Here is a 19,565-nt window from a genome sequence, read left to right on the forward strand (position 1 = left end):
AGGGTCTGTTTTCCATGACTGTGGTGCCCTGGTTTTATTCTGCTACCAGTCCATTTAAACCAACCGGTCATTAGCATGAACTCAGTGTGATCCAGACCCAGAGCACTCAAGCTAATATTCAACACTTTGCTTATTCCTCCATATGTCTCATACAACATAGAGTTCAGAGAAAAATTACACCTTGTGCAATTCTTGGACTCACTGGTTTGGATTAAAACTATTTAAATCTTAGCTCTGAATTTCCCGCGTAGCAAAAGTTAAGGGAGATATCAATCTTGTTCTCACTTTCAGCAAGACCAAACATGAACCCAGTTTTGTTGAGGTAACATGCATTAATGGCAGCCCAGAGTTCGTCCCAAACCACACTACTTAGCCTGTCTGTCCTCATTAGCTTTTAGAGTTACCAATGAAGCAACAGGGCAGAGCTCTACAAACTTCTGCTTGGCACCATTCAGTTACAGAAATTATGGGTAGTCTCTAATTCAGAGACCGATGAAGTATCCTTGGTACCCAAAAGGTATTATCTGGAAAGGGATCAAAATTCTGTTCACCAAAATATTTATATTAGCTGAGAAAGCCAAACTCTGCCAAGAATGGAGCTGGCAAGCTTCCCTGGAGTTTCTCTGCCAGTGTGTAGAACACAGAAAGCAGCCCCACCTACCACAACCCCTCTGTGCATGCCCAGGGCTGATTAGTTTTTTAAGTACAGTGCCAACTATTTGTAAGGCCTTAAAAATCTGGAAACTTTAGAGCGCAGCAGCCGAATGAAGGATCTTGGGAACATCTCTCTTGACTCTTGGGCTGTGTACTTGAAGTAGTTCTGTGGATGTGCCAACACGTCAAACAATGCTTTTATCAGTTTCTTGTCCTAGAAAAAGGAAAGCAGATTTTACAGTAACTCCACAGAGGACTTAGGGTCAGCATTACCAAAGCTTAATGACTGATTAACTCATTAAAGATTATGGGCATTTTACTTTTCAAGTACTAATGTTTCAGGGGCTCAGAAACTAGTGGAGCAAGGCTGACATTCAGGCTCCAGCGAAGTCACTGGAGTTTCACATTTATCATTAGCGGCACCAGGATTTCTCCCCTCCTCATACTTCCAAGGACAGCAAATGAGAAAAAAACCAAACCAAAACAAACAAAACAAAACAAAAACAAAAAACCACAAACCAAACAAACACTGGATCTGATATCCAGCAAAAGAAAAGTTTACTTGGGATGACATCCACTCAACTTGCCCATGCAACTCTCCCGTAACCAAGGTCAGAGAAGTGAAATCCACGAAGAGATTTTTTTCACCCAGGGAGGAAAGCCCTTGCTAATCTACAGGCTACAAGTAGCAGCACCAAGCGCTTCTCCAAGAGATTAAATCCCATGTCCCTCAGATTACTCCACTGATTCCTTCTAGCACAGCCTACGTGAGGCTTAAGGGGCTATCTTGACCATAGACTTTCCTAGCAGGTCTCATCCACCTTTAATCCCCCTGAGCAAAGGGTCTCATACCCATTGCTCTGCACAATCAGGATGTGCTGATTCACCCCACTTCCCTGAAGTAGCATGTGTCCAGTGCACCAAGGAACAGATCTGATGCAAAGCAGAGGCACAAAGTAGCGTCATTTTCAATCAAAACCAACATGTTTAGTGGAAGGAATATACCTTAAGTATTTCTTGATGATTTTCAGATGCATAAAGTCTACCATCCCGAACAATGTCTTCTATTAGTTCTTGGTAATCCTCTATGGGGAATGCACAAGAGAGTAATTTGCAGGTTCACTTCACTTACATACTCAATACCTCCCTTGGTTACATATGACAGCCCTACCCCCAAAAGAACCAGTGGTACTTGGCCCTCATATTAGCAGTCAGAAAATATTCCAAATGCTCTTTTGTAAAGAAACTACAAATACTGTTTACTATGAAAACAGTGTACTCTGCTGAGCTGCTCAGCATCAATCCGTCAAAAGCAAAAGAAATCATAATGCACCTAGGATTGTAGTGCATACTATAACCAAGTAGCCTGCTTCAAACCAACTGCACTGCAGAAACTTATCTGTAAATACCCATAACCTGTTATTGACTTCTTTCTACAGTAAGAAGGAAAAAAAAAAAAAAAAAAAAAAGAGGTAAGAGGAAGCTTTCTTGAAAGGAAAACCCCCTGGTCAATCAAAACTTAAAATGCTTCAAAAGGAGAGGTCTCCCCTGAAAAATTAATTATCCACTGTTGATGAAACTCTGCAGACCACAGCGAGGATGACTCCTTCACAATTAACCCAGTGTGAACAGAAACATACCATATCATTTTCACATCACTTGTGCTGAAGTGCAAAGCCTCAGCTCCAGTTTCCTGGTGGCTCTGAAAAGAACAGGGTGAAACTCTTGCCCCTCAAGCTTCTTTTCAATATTTTGCTGTCTGGTACTAGATTACAGATGGTAGCAGCCACACCATAAATCAGAGGCACTTGGGCTCTGCCCAGTTCCTAACTGGGGGCAGTCTGCTGTCAGCTGAAGCAACCCAGAACTAGGAAGGCACAAAAATGCTTAAAACCCAGATTCTGGCCCTGAGCTCTGCATTTTGCAGGTCGGAGCCCAGAATCCCAGCTCTTTGTTAGGTCTGTAGAAGACTGGAATTACGGTGTGCTTAAGACCGCAGTGCAATGCAGAATTTCTTAAACTAGCTTTAAATGAAAACAGCTACCGGAAGTAGTCTCATAGAGACACCGCTGAGAGCGCTGGGTTACCCTGCTGCTTAGCAGGGTCAAGGAGCCCACAAGGAGTTCTGCACTGCTGCAGCTGCACTAGTCCACATAGGCTCAGCTGCTCACATCCGCTTACCATCATACGTTACATAAGGAACTTGGAATCCTTTGGCACTGTTCCCTTCATTTGACTTGAACTGGATCCACAACTTCTTAGACCTAGAAGTGAAAGCTATAGGGCGTTCGTAGGTTTGACAGGTTTCATATGTGGTCACTGAGTTGGAAGAAGCTTTCAAAGAAAACACACAATAGGCAGTTATCTGACAATGCTTCATACTAATGAACAACTAGAAAATAGGTTAAACCACCATGACAAGAAATGCTTGCTGGTGTTAAGAAAACTCCTCAAAATGTGGCAAGACCATCTGTGGATGGCAGGCCATCAATGAGTGACTTCTCGGTCAAGGAATATTTTCCCTTTTCCTAAAAAAGTAAACCATTTGAAGGATGTGCCTATACTAGAAACTGAAGCTATTTATTCATACATCAGGCACCTGCAGGGACTAGCAAGCATCTCCTCTTTCCTAACTCAGGCTAGAATTGCTTAGCATAATTCATGACTAGTTAGCTTGAACCTTCTACTCCTTCGTAACAATATTTCTCTCAGAGTTCACTGACACATCATAGCCTTGCACCCTTGTTTCACTTGAACCTATGGAGCAGCATTACCAATTAGGATTTCTCAATTTGTCATTTAAAGACATTTCTACTCTTAAGTAGAGGCCAGACAGGCTACATTTAGTTTATGTGAACAGCAATGCATGTGAGAAACCTGTGTGGCACACTGAGATAGATACCATATGCCTCAGTAGATATTTCAGACTTACAGCTTTTCCGCATCACCAGGTAGTCTCCACACTCATCTTCTATTGGTAGAAATATTTCTGGAACCACAATCAGAATACGGCGCTTTGGCGGTGGGTTAATATTCCAAGTGCACTCAGTGTTTGCAGGATAGTCCCCAGGATAGTTTGGTGATTCAATATATCCAGTGTAATCTCCCAGTTCACCTCCACACTGCCTATCTGAAAAACCAATACAGTATGCAAGACCAGGCAAAGCGAGGTCATCCTAGATCTCTCTCTACAGTCACTGTCAGAAACAGTACATGGGTGACAGACACACAAACTTTTCTGTTTGCATCTGATGCAGGTACAGTTCTCTTTGCCAGCTTCACTTCACACTGCTGCCTGCTTCTGCCTTTGTGTTTTAATCAATGTTGAGACATAAAAATACAGACTAGTCCCTGTTAACACAGCAGGTGCTATCAACCAAGCCACAGCCAAGCAGCAAGGCAGTTGTAAGAGGACACAGAAATGGTAAAACAAGGGTGCTCCGCTTGCTTGTACCAGACAGAACGTTTCTAATGAAGTATCAGCTGAAGTCTAACTGGAGTCTGAGGTGGTCTGCTCAGGCACCATGCCTGCAGCAGCACAAAGTAGGGAGTAGAGCAGGCCCTTTCTCTGCACAGATCAGCATTGCTGGCAGAAAGAGAGAGTGAACCCCAGTGCAGGATGCTTTGTCTGTGCTCCCCAACTCTGTGTGGCCACAAGGGTCTGGACACTAGAGCACCGTAACAGTGATGTGCAGGTATGACATGCCCAAGGAACAGATTCTTTAAGTGAGAGACATGTAGTTCCCAGAAACATATTTCTACGTATGTATGTGTACATACATCTGTGTGTATATAAGTGTCTCCAGAGGTTCTTCTGAGGAGTCACCTCTCTGCCCTCTATTGTCCCTCTTTAATTTACCCTCAGTTTCCCACACTACAGCTACCATAATCTAGAACAGTGGTTCTCTTTTAAAGGTTGTTATTAAGAAGAAATGGCTACTACAGCTATTAAGTTTTGTGAGCCAACTTCCACTCCTTTTAATAGAAGGGAAAGAAATCAGGGTGCTGAGAACACAAACTCTGTCTGCTGTATCATGGGAGAAAACATTTAATAGCAAGACCCAGAGTGACCCAGCACAGCTGGCAAGACACAATCATCATTTACCTTAACAAGAATGATGGAACCAGTCTGCAGAAATGGTCTCTCACAGACCTCAGTAAGCCATGTGGGATGAGATACAGGCAGGCAGCAAAAGAGGAGCAACACCACTGCCTTCCCTCCAAGCCCCCTGGAGCAAAGCTAGATTTTGCCCTTAGGCCACTCTGAATATAAATGGCCCAGTCTTTTTATTTGTAAGAGATCATCAAAACCATCTTGCTATACTTACTTTTGCACTGTGTTATATTTGTTGACCCATCAAAATCAGTAGTGGTGTTACCAGGGCATGAAATGCAGTAATTTTGTCCAAATTCAGGTTGGTATGTCCCAACTGTGCAGCGAATACACCGATGAGTTGTGGTATTATAAAAATGGCCAGGTGAACACTGAACTGGAGAGTAATTAAATATGCAGCATGGTTAAAAAAGTGGCAGTTGCACATTAGAATGTGATTTTATGCATTTTTATAGGATCTAGTATAATTTCAATAATTTAAATGCCATATTCATAAACTATGAGGGTAATAAAGTAGAGTTAATTGAACAGAATTTAGTTTATCAGGTCACTTTGTGCAAGTGCAAAAGTCTCAAATGCAACACTACAGAGCAGTTCTGTGTGGAAGCAATACTAAAAGATATGGGTGAGTAAGCATAACCACCATGATTTTGTAAGCAGGATACCAAGTAGCACAGTGTGTTACCAAAGGGTCATTTGCCTTGGAAGATGAACTGTATGTGGAAATACTAATGAAACTTTTCCTTCTTGCCAGCTTATGCCATGCAGCACGTGAACTGCTGCTGCATCCTAGTATACCCCTGTGATCAAGCTCACCACAAGCAGAGGTGAAAGACTTTGGCCCTCTACAAGGGGTACATTGCATCAATACTAGTGACTAAACTGGTATATTGCCGCCTTCTCTCATGGGCACACGCTGTCTTGCAACAACAGGCCATGACTCAGGGTACAGCCACCTCCACCAGATCTGCTGCTACTTTATTTCATCATGTCAGGCAAATCATCATGTTAGCTAGACACATAAGCTATAGCCCTCACAGGGCTTGCTGAGAGTACCTCCTGCATCACCAAAGCGAGACCCCATTCTGACACACAAACTCTTTCATAAACATAACAGATTTTATGGAAGTTTTAGACATGAGATAGACAGACATAGGGGGAAAATCCTTTCTAGCAGACTCGCAACTTTTTTTTCTAGTTTCCTGCATGCAGACAGGAAGATTTTCTTCTTTCGTTGCAATCTGAGAATACAGGACACAAACATCTTTGCTTACATCTCCAATATGCTTCTTTTCATTTGATTTTGCTTAGCTGTTCTGCATCTATGCCCATCATCATCTGTACTGAAACCTGACAGAAAGCAGTCAAGAGCATCAGCCATATATTATCTTTGCTCTTAACTCCATCACCACCTTGCTTCTTTTTCCTTGCCCTTTTTCTCTGTGAGACTAAAAAAAAAAAAAAAACCAAAAACCAAAAACTTTTCCTATTCCTTTTACCTCATTTGGCAAGTTCACCTCCCTCAGCTCAACATCAAAATAATTTACTACCTTGCCTTTCAAATGTAGTTTTCTGTGCTGCACAATCCCTTTTTTCTATTCCTTTTAAGCTCTGCTTACTCCCAAATAACTCTAGTCTTGTTGAGCTTTGTAAGCTAGCTCAGCCTGGAGTCCTTCCCTACATGCTCCACCCCCCAATCCAAATGCTTCAGATACAAGTTCCAAATAGTTCTTGCATCTGTGATTCCGCATCTCATGTGGCCTCTTCCACATGCAAATCCCTGAGCTCTTCATTCCAGTTAATACAAAAAATTCCTTTAATCTCCACTCTAATTTCAAAACTGAACCTCATTTATAGACCTGTTTTTGTTTATGTTAAATAAAACTGAAATCAGTTCCTCTTATCTTGATCCAAGTTTTTTAACGGTTTTTTAGTGCTTTAACTTTGCAAAATTAAGTATGAAAAAACAGCATTTGTGGATTCAGTGATTCTTCAGTGAAGAAATCTATTAGCTATCACATTATTACCAGTAATATTAATTCTTCAACCATACTGCAAAATTCTTCTATTATGTTGCAATTCTCAATAGTAAACGTATCTTAACTGACACTAGAGAGATCTCTTAATCCAAACCACTACCAAATGTTTGCATCAGGACCTTATTTCTATCCCTTATTTCTACTCTACAGCAGTAGATTTTCTATTAACACTTTTTCTTCAGGTGATTTTGATATAAGTGATGTTCTTTTACCCATGCTTTAAGACATTGAGCAAACCATTATACCGATTAACATTTCAACTCTCTCCATGGACACATATTTTTATCAGCATTTTCAAAGGCAACTTCATAGCTACCTTTCAGCTTTTTACATTTTAGATAACTAAGATGCTAACGAAATTCCTTTGTTTTTAAAGATCATGATTTTCGCTCCTGTGAGGAAAACCTTGAGAGCTGATTGCATGTCAGCTCCACTGTGATCAAATTTAAAGGGCTGTGTGAGTACTCCAGGGATAAGCTGAATGCTAGCTTTTTAAGTATATCCCAAGGCATCCAAGCCAGTTTCTCATTATGAACATGAAGAAACTATTTTCTTACTTATCCTCCAGGACTGCAATTCCCTCCTTCAATGTTTTCATGTTGCTGCTGTACTCAAACCCAAAATGTCAATAAGACATACTGGTCTTGATTTTTCTCTTGAGACTTTTTTCCTCCCTGCTGTTGCTTTCTATGACTCTTCACAGATCAATGACTTCACTGACCAACTTCCATGTATCTCCCAACCCCTTCTCAAGTCTTGTATAAAAATCAGTTATAAAAAGAATTGAGGCTTTATTGAATTTTCTTGCAGCCTGGCCAGGCCAGCCAACTATGAGACCCCTGGAAGGAGAGATCCCTGAAAGGAGAATGACCCTTCTTTGAATGCCGCCCCACTTGTAGCAGCAGCAGTTCTTCAAATAAATCTTGACCTTACCTTTGGTCTCACAGTCCTGAAACAAGGATGCACTGCTATGTCTTGTTGTTAGACCTCCTCCACAGGGAAAGCAGGATACTCTCCCAGCTTCAGGCTGGTATGTTCCAAGGGGACATGGCAGACAAGGTTTGAAGCCGTCAGGAGAATATTCACCTGGTGAGCACTGATCTAGAAGAGGAAGAACAACTTGCTTCAACCTGTACATTATAGGTGCAGGTATGCTAGTGAGCCTGCACAGGACCTGAAACCCTACGGTGAAACAGCTCTCCTCTTCACTTGGGAAGTGGGAGCCAGGGTTTCAGAACTGAATGCTAGCAACAGATAGAACTTAATACATGCAATGTACCTTGTAAAACTGAAACAGACACTGATAACCTCTGGTGCTAGTGAGCTCTTCTGTGAGCTGGAAAGGATTTCACGCTTTGTTGCAAGGCTATACTGGACACTAGGCCTGTCCAGTACTCTGTTAATTTGTACAGTGCAATTATGTAGTGATTATCTCCTCTTTCTAGCTAAAGAACTCTTGGACGACTCCTAAATGAAATAATTTAGTACTGAACCTAAGATGCCAAAAATGTACTTCCAGATTTCTGTAAGTATTTTAATCTTAATATTATTGAATATTCATACTTCATAGCCATTGGTGTGCCTGAATTGTGTGAAAACCTCAAGCGCAACAAGTAATTGTGCAAATTTACTAAACATTATGCATGCCTCAAAGACTTTTAAAGCAGAAATATTCTTGCCATTCCTCTGATACTGGATCTTGGATAATGATTATCTGTGCACTGGATTGCTGTGTTCTGTATGGTGCATAGAAAGCACTAACTCAACCCGACTGATTTTACTTAAACACACACCTCAGTATTATCTAACAAGCCCAGCAATATTTATGGGTATCTTTGAAAAACTCTGGTTTTCAAACTTTTCACAAAAGAACTGGCTTCAGTGCCAGTATTTAATAATTACCCTGCTCTGGAAAGGCACAAAACACTGTTGCAGTTGTTCAGCTGTGCTGAAAAATCCTGTCCTTTTAAAGACCTGTTACGATAATAAACTGTTAGTTTTAGTTTATAGCTCCAATAAATCACTCAGTGAATAGCTGTTTTGTTAGGAAGTTAAATTGGCCTTGGCTTCATTTCAGGATATATGACTAACAACAAGCAGGGCATTAACTACCGGTCATGATCAATGATGAAGAGTTTTGTTTATGGCTGATACACTGAGTGGAATCGTGAGTGTTCCTCCTTAGCTTAAAAATAAAATACAGCAGGTTAAGCAATGTCTGTAGCTTATCAACGAAAGCTAGTGAGAAAGTCTTAGCTCTTGGTTCTAACTTTTTCCACCACACATGACTTCTGCTTTCATAAGGACACACATTCATTTGCTCCCACACTTTTCAAGCCTTTCTTCATTTTATAAACATTCCTACAGAACACTCATCTCTGTACTCTTTGTGCAACTCAACAAACATGAATGAATTAAGGCTTTCATTGCAGCACCCCTAATAAGGTAAGGAAAGAGCACTATTTACAATTCTGTGACAAGGAAAGACAATCAAGGTTAGTAAAGCTGATTTTGAGAAGTGGCTTCTGACTTCAGAAACCCAGAAGCAATGGAAAGACCAGTGCAAATCTCCTTCCCTCAAAAAACTCCATGGCTCTATGAGAAATCAATGCTCTGAGTGGCCTCACTAGAGACTATCTGCTCTTTGCTATCTGCCCTTAACCTGTCTTTTTCCTTTCATTTTAATCACACAGTCAAGTTTGGGGTGGTTTGGTTCTTTTGCATTGGGGGGTGTGTGTATTTGTCTTTGTTTTGTTTTTGTTTTGAACAGAATGCTACTTTACATTGACACATGTAAAACAATACAAATTTAATCTTAAAACTGTACTTCGGGTTTCCTGAACTTGCTTAGAGTCCAGCATAACAGTAGGTCGGCTAACAGAGCTCAAAGGAAACTTGTCCCAGGCAGGAACCAAACCCACCACTTATGTGGAAATGTTACACTTGAGAACTTATCCCATCAGATCTCTCTTGACAACTTTATCATATGCACCCTACTTGCCTTGAAACCACATGTTGTAAAATTGTAGAGCTCCCTGTGGAATAAACTGAGTTAATCTAAATCTTCCAGGATGTTTTGGCAAAGTGCCTAATTTTTGAAAATTTGCATTGAGGAAGTAAACTTAAAAAGATCTCCTCTCAGACATCACTGAGATCCTCAACAAGGGGCATTCTCAGATGCATTGCATGACTGAATACTGAGAGCAAGGGAAAGATGGGGCAGAAGCATCAGATGGTCTGTTTCTGTGCCTTACCTCCACATTGAGACACACTGTGAGCTCCAGCTAATTTTTGGTTTCCAGGATTCTGAGGACTGGGGCAAGATTCACAAGTTATTTGTCCTTCCTCATCCCGTTAAGTTTTATTAGGGCATAAAACACAACTTTCTCACTCCCCATCATAGTACATACCCACACTTCAGCTGATTAGCAACAAGAAAAAAATATCGGGTCACTAACATTTTGTGTCTGTGGGTTCAAAGCCAAATTAGGTGGTCAGCAGCTAGACTACCAGATAAAGTGCAAGGTGATACAAAGACTACGTTTACGCAAGTGTTAGAGCTGATCAACTGTCAGGGCTTCTGCAATTGGGCAGTTTCTGTGCACTGAAAGAAGGCTGACATTTTGTTTCAGCTTTGCCCAGTGTTAGTCTGAGGTCCATTAAGCTGCACTGGAGCTAGACTCCAGCTGCCCCCAGGCCCCATTTCCCCCGTCCTCCACTCGCACTGGGGCAGGTCAGCAGGATGGCGGGCTGTGCCCGGGACAGCCCCCACAGCAGAAACACAGGGCTGAGACTGTGAAAGGCAGGAACTGTGTAAAAACAACCTGGGCCAAAACAAAGCTTTTCCATTTGATCTGAACCAATCAATTCAAGTATTTCGATTTTCCTAAAAGGTGGCAACAACAGAAACAAAACTGTAAAAAAAAAGTCCAACTAGCTACCACCACTGTAACAGGGCGTGCAAAACCAGCTGAAAAAAAGCTATGTACAGTGTGGTGGTTACAGTTGTGAACTTGCTTGGAGAGAGAAAAGGATCAAGTGGGAGGACAGAGGACAGGCTGACCCACCATGGAGAGAAAGCCATGTAATGACTACCCAGCTTTTTCAGTACAAACTACTGCTTAAAAATAAGAATATCTGTTCGGGCAACGGCATTTTGCTGGAGACAAGCCAGGCTGACAGAGGAGTCCAGCTGGATGAGCAATGGGATTGTTCTGTGTGTCCATGGGGTTCACAGGACCCCACCACCCTAGCTAGCACCCTCTGCTCAGAAATCACTCCACATCGTTATCAGAGCCCCAGCCTGGGGAGTGCCCCTCCAAGACAGAGCGGGCGAGGGGAACACTAGTTGCTTTTACAACGGAGGTCACTGGTTTATGAAGCAGCATATGGGGTATGCCTCCTGGAACTGGAGAGACTAGGCCTAGATGGACAGGCCTATGAAGGTACTCCACACGTATTCATATCTGATGTTACTACATGCAATAATGAGCCTTATTCTCAAGGGTGTTAAGCACCCATGCTCAATTTGAAATCAATGAGACTTGAAAAAAGCAAGCAACTCTGGATTAAGTTTATAAAATACGCAAAATACAGAGACTGGTAAAATTAAGTTTTAAATATTGCTCTGCCTAGAAAAATGCATAACCCTATCTTTCCCCCACTATGACTTCTGAGACGCACCAAACACTTCAAGCCTTAATAGATTCTGTGTGCGTTATGAGAAAAGAGGTTAATACATCCCGATACAGATTTAGCTATTTACAGTCTAACGAATACTCATTATTCAATGCAAATATTAAAATTACTCCAAGTGTTGCGCAAGCTTTAATGCCTCAAGCTCTTAAATACATCAGTTTCTTTACATGACTACATCAAACCAAGCTTTTCAAAGTGGTACAAGTGTCCAGACAATCTGACCACAAACTGCTCCCAGTTCCTCCCCATCTTCTACCTAGAAATGTTCCAAACACAGGCCACTCATCTAAACCCACTGGAGCTCAGATTAGGGGTAATGAGGAAAGCCTGTTTGGAAGTTCACAGCACTCACCAGGGCCCAATTTAGCATAACAGACTTGGTGTTAGGTTCAATTATAGTAACATTAATTATAGGGACATTACGTCAACATAGAAATCATCCCATGGAAATCCATAGGTCTGTGCATGAAATTAGGATGACACAAATGAACCCTCTCTAAAAAACCCAACAACAACAAAAAAACCCAACAACAACAAAAAAACCCAACAACAACAAAAAACACCAAGAAACACCTCTGACAGTTCAAACTTTTCTTGTCATTTGTTTAAATGAAACCAAAAAAATTACTGTGTTTTAGCGGTTCACACATTTAGGTCACATGAAACCAAAAAAGTTTATGAGAAACTGCATGGTCCCACCTGACACACAGGAAATACCCAGTCGAAACAAGATGTGAAGATTTGCAAATAATGACATTAAATCAGAATTCCACTGGCTGGCTTTGCTCTTTTTTCAGAAACCTGATTGTTTTTCTCCAAATGAACAAAAGAACCAATTGCCTCTAGTAGACTTCATTTCTGCAGGCACTGTCTTTGTTTGTCTTCAATACCCATTAAAAACCCGGTCTTGAGTCTCATACAGCTGTTTTAAAGAAAAAAAAATATGTGAAAGCTTTTCTGATGCAAAAACAAGAAGAAAAGAGTGCGGGTGGGGTGGAGTGGGGGGAAGAGAGAGGCCCACAGGGAACCAGGATTAACAGTTACAAAGACATTTAAAGGCTCTTCCCCTCTTTTCAACACATTAGCCTTTGAGCATTTGCTCCTATAGACAAATGCTGTAGTATCTCAGTGGCTGAGAAGGTGAACCTCATAAAGGAGGTCATGATCCACCAATTCACCATTTCCTTAAGAATGATGCCTTGACTTTCTAAGAAAAGTCGCCAACAACTGATGCAAACTGATTCTGAAGCGGCATCCTTTATGTTACTGTGTTTTAGCTGTTCACACATTTAGGTCACATGAGATGGTTACGCATCCTAAGGATTTATGTCTTAAATCTATGATTGTCAGAGAAAGAAGGTTAGCAGAAAAATAGCACCCTTTCTCCCATTTGATAATTCATTTCTTCTTGTCAGATTTTTATAAAATTGTAAAAAAAAAAAAAAAAAATGCACCATACAGTTCTCTGTTGTGTAACACAACTATTAATTGTAACAACTGCAAAGACAGGCAGCACTTTGCTTTTCTCTTTAAATATCTCTCATACTTTTATAACGCCAGTATCATACCACATGTAAACTTTGAGATGTGGTTCATCATTTTGTATGAAATGTTAATATTTTATTTGTATCCTCTAAACTAAGGGGGCAAAACTGCTGAATGGTGAGCAATGAAATGCATCACACCTCCCACACAAAATAAAGCTGTTCAGCATTTACATCAGAGCAGTGCCTATATCAGTGCTGCTCATGCTTGCTGTTCTCTGAAGTGACAGCTCTTTGGATGAGTCCACTTGCGACTACCGTGCAGCAAGGGCACGCTCACATGTCCTTTTACATAGCAATTTCAGGGAACGGTACTTTTCATTGCCTCCTTCCATCTCTTAAAGTATTCGTGTATTCAACACAAAAAATACCAAATGGAACAGGCAAGGTGTACTTTCAACTCCATGGGATATGATCAAGGTATGACAGAGTTTTAAACAACAGAAAAGCAGTTAAATTGCTTCTTGTTTCTCCCTCAGTGGAAAGTGCCTGAGGGCAAAAGGGTGCCAATAGATATCAGCTGCTTCTCTTTCAATATGGAGGTTTCTGGTAAATCAGTTTCTGGTAAGGAATTGCTAGTATTTAAACAGTTGGTCTTTGGCTGTTAAATCTGTCTAAAGTCTAGCTCATACTGGAGAATGAATACTTGTAGCCAGGTTAGTGAATGAAACTGCATTCTCCCCAAGACAAATCATCTCCTCTCAAAGAAGCACGTAGCATTTCCAGCATCCTCAGATAGTTCATCCCGTCTTGAACCACTGTCATTCAAATATGCATGGTTTTTACCAAAAAATTTACTTCAGTGTGGAAAGATCACACTCCTGCTATGAGAATCCAATTCTCTGGGAAGGTTGATGAAGGTTCCATTTTGCTATATGCATTTCCCGTGATATACATTAGTAGAGACCTACTGCTGGTTGCTCCTTGGAAGCCGTTCACAGGACTTCATGGAATTAATCAACGTGAGCCAATGCTAAATATGCTTACTCGTTGATTCAAACCTCACACATAACAAGGTAGACAAATGCAACACTTGAACCTCTAACCTGTATGTTAAACAGCAAACTTGAAATAAAATACACTACCCCTGGGAATCAGCAGTGAATTCCCTTTTACCATCAACAGCTGTTTAAAGAACAGCAGACATACACATGCAACCATTCAGCATGTTAAGAACTATTAAATACCTTGGAAATCACATGTAATCTGTTCCTGGTGCCTTTCTGGAGCTTTTATTCTGTGCTGTGCCCCACTGCAGACAGCAGGAGTTAAGACAGGAAAATCAGGAAAAGTACTACCTCACCAAAAGTGTGAAACCAAATGAAGTTTAGCTTACTGCTGCAACTGCAGGCCAGTTACCCAAGACAAAAGCTGTCAGAGCAGGAGCTGGACTTTCCCTCTTATGCTGCTCAGATACAACTAGTGTTTGAGACAGTGCTGTGCCAGGAGAATCTACCACAGGAAGAGGACCAGTACAAGACTGTCTGAATCAGTAAAACTGTATCTAGCCTAGCCATACTCCAAGTATTTTGTTTTTAAAAATGTATTTGAAAACAATGAACTGAAACCTGCATTTCACTCACTATCTGCATCACAGAAGACTTGTAAGTCCCTAGACTTACTTTGTTCCTTCATTGCTTCCTGCTCCTCTGGTCAGACTGAGCAAAATCCCTTTGCCAAAGTTCTCTGCCTGTCCAGAGACCACATCCACCACCTGCCCCGAATCCATCTGCTGACCTGGTATCTCTTGCTATGGAGTCACTTTCTCCCTAGAATCATTAGCATGCCTAGGTAAGCAGGGCCCCAATCCCGTCCAGAAGTTCTCAGCAGCTCTGCAAAACAACCAGATCAAAATAAAACAAAAACCCCTGATTTTCCCACCCACATCCCTGAGCTGGCTTCTTCCTCTTCTTCCACACTGTTCCCACTCCATTCCCTTCTCCCCAGTCTATTTCTTAGCTCCTTCTGACTGGCAGCCAAAGCAGCAGCCACCGCTGCCCAGCGCTGCCTTTACCATGCACACTGGGACAATCACCTTTTTCTAAGGAAATGAGGCGTATGTAACAACACTGACTCTGCGTGTACTTTTATGTCCTCTCAGCAACTACCGAACTTTCTGTCCAGCTTCCAGCAATCTGACAAAGGATGCAGAGAGGTTGCAAAGATACTAAGTTTCTGTACGTTAAATAAATGGCGAACATGCAAGTGGAGGAGAGAGACCTTCTTAGCATCCATGCAAGTAAAAGGCTGTCACGCGAGTTCCATCTCCTGCTTGATCACAGCAAATCTACACAATGATATGGTCTGAATACTTCAGCTGAAGAAAGGAAGATTCATCTAGTTATTGCACCTTTTTAGGCACGAGCAAATCGAATCATAAGGCACGAGACCCACAGGGAATCATATCTCACTAGTTCCACTGCTCACAGCAGTACCTGTTAAGATGTCCAGAGCAAAATGTGGCACCAATTCAGCAACAGAAGAGGTTTGACTTTTACAAGCTGTTCTTCAAAACAGTTGTCTTCGTATGCTCAGTGTCTCTGTTTAAACCATGGACAGGCTATTTGTGCTTACCATACCAAAGAGTTTTCCAGGCATTCTCCAAAAACCCCCTTTCTCTCTGAACTAGCACAGAAATGCCATGTAAGCTTCTCACTTGTAATGTGAAATTAAACTGGTTCTGCAGCTACCTAAAAAAATTGTTTCTTTGTTGTTCCAATTCCTAACTGTAACGCACGTTGCCTTCTCTATCTGCAGTATTTTTAGCTTACTCGTTGCTATTTTTTCCAGATGAAATCACAAATGGCTTGAAAGCCGTACTGTGCTCTGTACAATGGACTGAGACAAGAGTTTTTCAAAGCCTTCCTCCAGCATCCAACACAACAGCTTGAAAACATCATGTAAACTCATCTTGGTGAACTTTCCGAAGTTTTTCAGACTTATTACAATGTTACCAAGAAAAAAAAGAAAACTTACAGCTTTTTCCGACAGAAGTCCTGAGTAATTCCCTAGTCTGCTTGCTTGCACAGATGTTTTAAACAACACCAACTCATTTTTCTATTCTAAGAATCCAAGTTTTTCCAGAGTTAGCAAAACTAGATTGGAAAATCTATTCTGAGGCCAAATGGGTTGCTGCTGGAAGAGGTACTAATTCAACCTGTCAAGCATTTTAAAGGCTTGCTGATTCACAAAACCACCTACATGTTGCCCCCCCTATGCAGCCTGAATTAGCCGTCATGGTTGTTAGGCCTCTGTTCAGATACCATCTGACCCCCCTCCTTAACTTTTGTGCTTTGGAAGCATTTATTATGGGTTGCATTATGGTGCTGCCCTCCAGTGCCATGATAATTAAGATTTTTCTCAGTACTGGCCTATAAAACCCCTACTCTCCATGAATTTATAACTCTGTCACGAAGATTCTCTGCGACTCAGAGCTTAATCTGCAAAGAGAATGTGACTGTATCAAATTCTGCTCAGCCTTTTCTTTGCAACAAGGGAAAGATGAACTGTTCAAAAGTTCAGAAACACAGTGTTACACTGGATATTAAATGTAGTCTTAAACATAACATTGGTGATGTCAAGGCCATTGGTGCCTGACGTTACTCCTATGTTTTCTACCTCTGAGCTTACTGTAGGCTGTGCATCAGCTATAACAAAGTGCAATGCACTGAGCCCTTATTCTACTCTGCCACACAGCAATTGCCAACATAAATACATAGAGGGGCACATCTCAGTAGCACAAACAGTAACCCCCTGCTTCTTCACATGCAGCCCTCCTCTCTTCCGGACAAGCATTCCACAATCTCATCAAGCTCACCAGACCTGAGCAAAACAGTAAAACACACGTGATGGTTTGTTCCTAATTTACATTTACTTACCACATCTGTTACCCACATGCACCTGTCCTACACCACAAGACTGCTGCGGCTCTGATAGCTTGAGAGACTTTCTGGCCACTTCGTGGTCCATGCCAGAGACGCGAATGCGGAACTGGTCCCTGCTGACTGTCTTCCGTAAGGTTCGAATGGTTTTACGGAACCTCTTTTCAGTCTTTTTCCGAGCACAGCGCACATCACATGTGTCTGAAAAGTATCAAGGGTGAAAGCTGCTGTAAGTGGCCATGCACAAAAATCCACCCAATTCAAAAGACCAACCAGTGCAAATCACTGAGAAAGCAACTTCTGTGAACAAGTCTGAAATCCTTAGGACAACACCACCAGGCTAGAAGAAAATTAATCAGACCACAAGACTGTAATCTATGGGCAGCTCTTTGATCTCTGAAACTATCCCCATCCCTCACTCTTTTTGAAGCAGTAAAATTCATTTTCAAAACAGGAGATACTTTTTATTATCATTTTGCGTACAAATAGAAGTGGAAAATACAGAAATTAAGGAGCAAATGGCAAGAAGCTTCAAACCGCACCTTGGATTATTTTCCAACCAACCTGTCACCTCCTTTCGGCTTGTCTCAAGCTCAAAGTCCGCAGTGATAAAAATTTCTCTAGTCGCTGTCAGTCTACTGAGGGCTCCATGAACTTTCTTGCCAGAGCTGCATGTTAGGTTTACAAAGTGGAAGCTCTCCATTACTGAATTATGGCTCTCTGTATGAACAAAATTAAAGGAAGCAAAAGCTTGGCCAGCTATGTTATTGAACATTCACTAGTGCTCAGTGCATATGTTGTCATGAAGAGTTAAAGGGGAGCAAACGATCAACTCCACATGCCAGTAAACAAACAGTTTGGCCAGTTTCTCAACTGGTACACCCTCACATAGAATCACGACTCCAGTGCACCTACAGATGTACTGTCAGGCTGAGACTCTGGCACTGCAGCGGGTCTGAGGCATGATTCACGGCTAGGATGAGAGCTTGGCGGCAGTGCTCAGCCCGCTTCCCCTGGGTTTTGCTAGCAGGTTCCAATGAATTGCCTTTGCACTATGCAAAGCATCTTAAAACCATGACACTGCCTGCACCAGGCAGGCTACTTGAGGGAAAAAATTTTGCACTCGTATGAAGCAGGTGAAAAACATGTTAGCTTATAATGGTATTTAAATTAAGTAGTGGCTGCGTACACAGGATATTTGGAGACCATTTTCAAGGTTTCAATGAGGTAGTAAGATTTAGTTAAAGAAAACATCCAGAATAAGCTTTGGTTCTGGAGTATATAACTCTTCACTGAGCATCTAGTGTAGTTTCTCACTGTTACTTTTCTAAGGACAAACTGATATGCTGATTCATCATATTGTTCAGTGACTTCTTCCCCCAGCTCCTTCTTTTTTTTCCCTCCCCTTCTTTTTTTGAAATGTACTCCTCCTCATTTTCTGCTGACTTTGTAAATTCCAAGGCTATACTTTCTGCCTTGGAACAGATGGAAGAGCTGACCTCACTGTGTCCATCAGGGGCTGCTGAAGTATAAAAGGAAGACAAGAGAAAAGAGGAACAACCCTTTGGCAATAGAGTCAGCACAAAAGGCCAGGAGATTCTTCACTGAGGCTTCAGACAGTAAGGAGCAGGTGAGAAAGGAAAGAACAGAAAGAAGGGATAGAGAGAGAAAGGAAAGGAAGAAATCAAAAGAATGAAAAGAATGGTTGATTTTACCGAGAATTTATTGGCAGTGGAACAAACAAAAAAGGAGAAGGGCTTTCCTAGCAAGACTGTAAGGTTGTCACAGGGAAGTCCTTCAAAATAACTATTGCAAGAATCACGGCTGGGAAGGAGCGGGATTCGTGAGGTCAGTGAAGAGCAGAAAGTTTGCAGTCCTCTATGCTTTGCTTATGGCATACTTTATATCTGGAAAGCACTTAATAACCCCTGAGCTATGGCTCTAACCTGCTTACCTGCATTTTTATATTCATACCTGGTATCATCTGTTCCAGACCTTCTTGAAACATCTCAGTCTTTTTCAAACTACATTTTCCTTCATTTAATTTAAAGGTTACGCTTATCTTGATGGCTGAAGTATCTTCAGGAAGAAACAATGACATATTTTAAAAAAGGAATAGAAAATTTAGATAACCCTAATGTCACATCATAATGATGACATCAAAAAATATCCTGATATAAAGTGAAAAAGCGGTCATCACAGAAAACTTAGAGGTGCCAGCTTCTTCCTGCTGTGAAGCTGGTTCACAACTGGAATTGGAACAGTGTGACAGGTTTTATATTTTAAAAAAAAAAAAAAAAAAAGAAGAAGAAGAATGAGATCAAGTCCAGATCTGCTATTGGGTAAATCAAATAAAGATTAGTTGTAATCAGAGGAGATACTCCAAACCAGTTCAGAAAGTTGTTTATGTCTATATGAAATAGCACCTCCTTATCTGTTTAGCTTTAAATGCTTTCTAAACTTTACTGTGCAACAGCTCAACCTAAACGTATTGTATGTTGCCACCACGGTCCAGTTTGGATGTCTAAAAAGAGGCATGACGCTCCTGGCCTAGCTGTTATTTCACTACTGATCATCTTCTTTCCTTATTCTTAAGTCTTAGTTTGAGTGATGCTGAGGAAGCAGTACCAGGGGA

At 41.4% G+C, this 19,565-nt stretch overlaps 1 protein-coding gene across 1 annotated transcript in view; it reads right to left on the minus strand.

The window, feature by feature from the left end:
• Nucleotides 1-207: 207 nt before the first annotated feature.
• SCUBE2 (signal peptide, CUB domain, EGF-like 2) overlaps nucleotides 208-19,565 on the minus strand; it is a gene marked incomplete at its 5' end in the record, with an annotated part of 39,687 nt that continues 20,329 nt past the window's right edge. Inside the window, 9 exons of the mRNA XM_009580937.1 lie at nucleotides 208-868; nucleotides 1,660-1,739; nucleotides 2,836-2,988; nucleotides 3,587-3,784; nucleotides 4,983-5,144; nucleotides 7,741-7,908; nucleotides 16,928-17,131; nucleotides 17,495-17,650; nucleotides 18,905-19,009. Coding sequence (XP_009579232.1) covers nucleotides 716-868; nucleotides 1,660-1,739; nucleotides 2,836-2,988; nucleotides 3,587-3,784; nucleotides 4,983-5,144; nucleotides 7,741-7,908; nucleotides 16,928-17,131; nucleotides 17,495-17,650; nucleotides 18,905-19,009 — 1,379 coding nt within the window. The remainder of the gene's footprint in view (nucleotides 869-1,659; nucleotides 1,740-2,835; nucleotides 2,989-3,586; nucleotides 3,785-4,982; nucleotides 5,145-7,740; nucleotides 7,909-16,927; nucleotides 17,132-17,494; nucleotides 17,651-18,904; nucleotides 19,010-19,565) is intronic.

The sequence above is a fragment of the Fulmarus glacialis genome, unplaced genomic scaffold (genome assembly GCF_000690835.1).
Source record: "Fulmarus glacialis isolate BGI_N327 unplaced genomic scaffold, ASM69083v1 scaffold1097, whole genome shotgun sequence".
NCBI lineage: Eukaryota > Metazoa > Chordata > Aves > Procellariiformes > Procellariidae > Fulmarus > Fulmarus glacialis.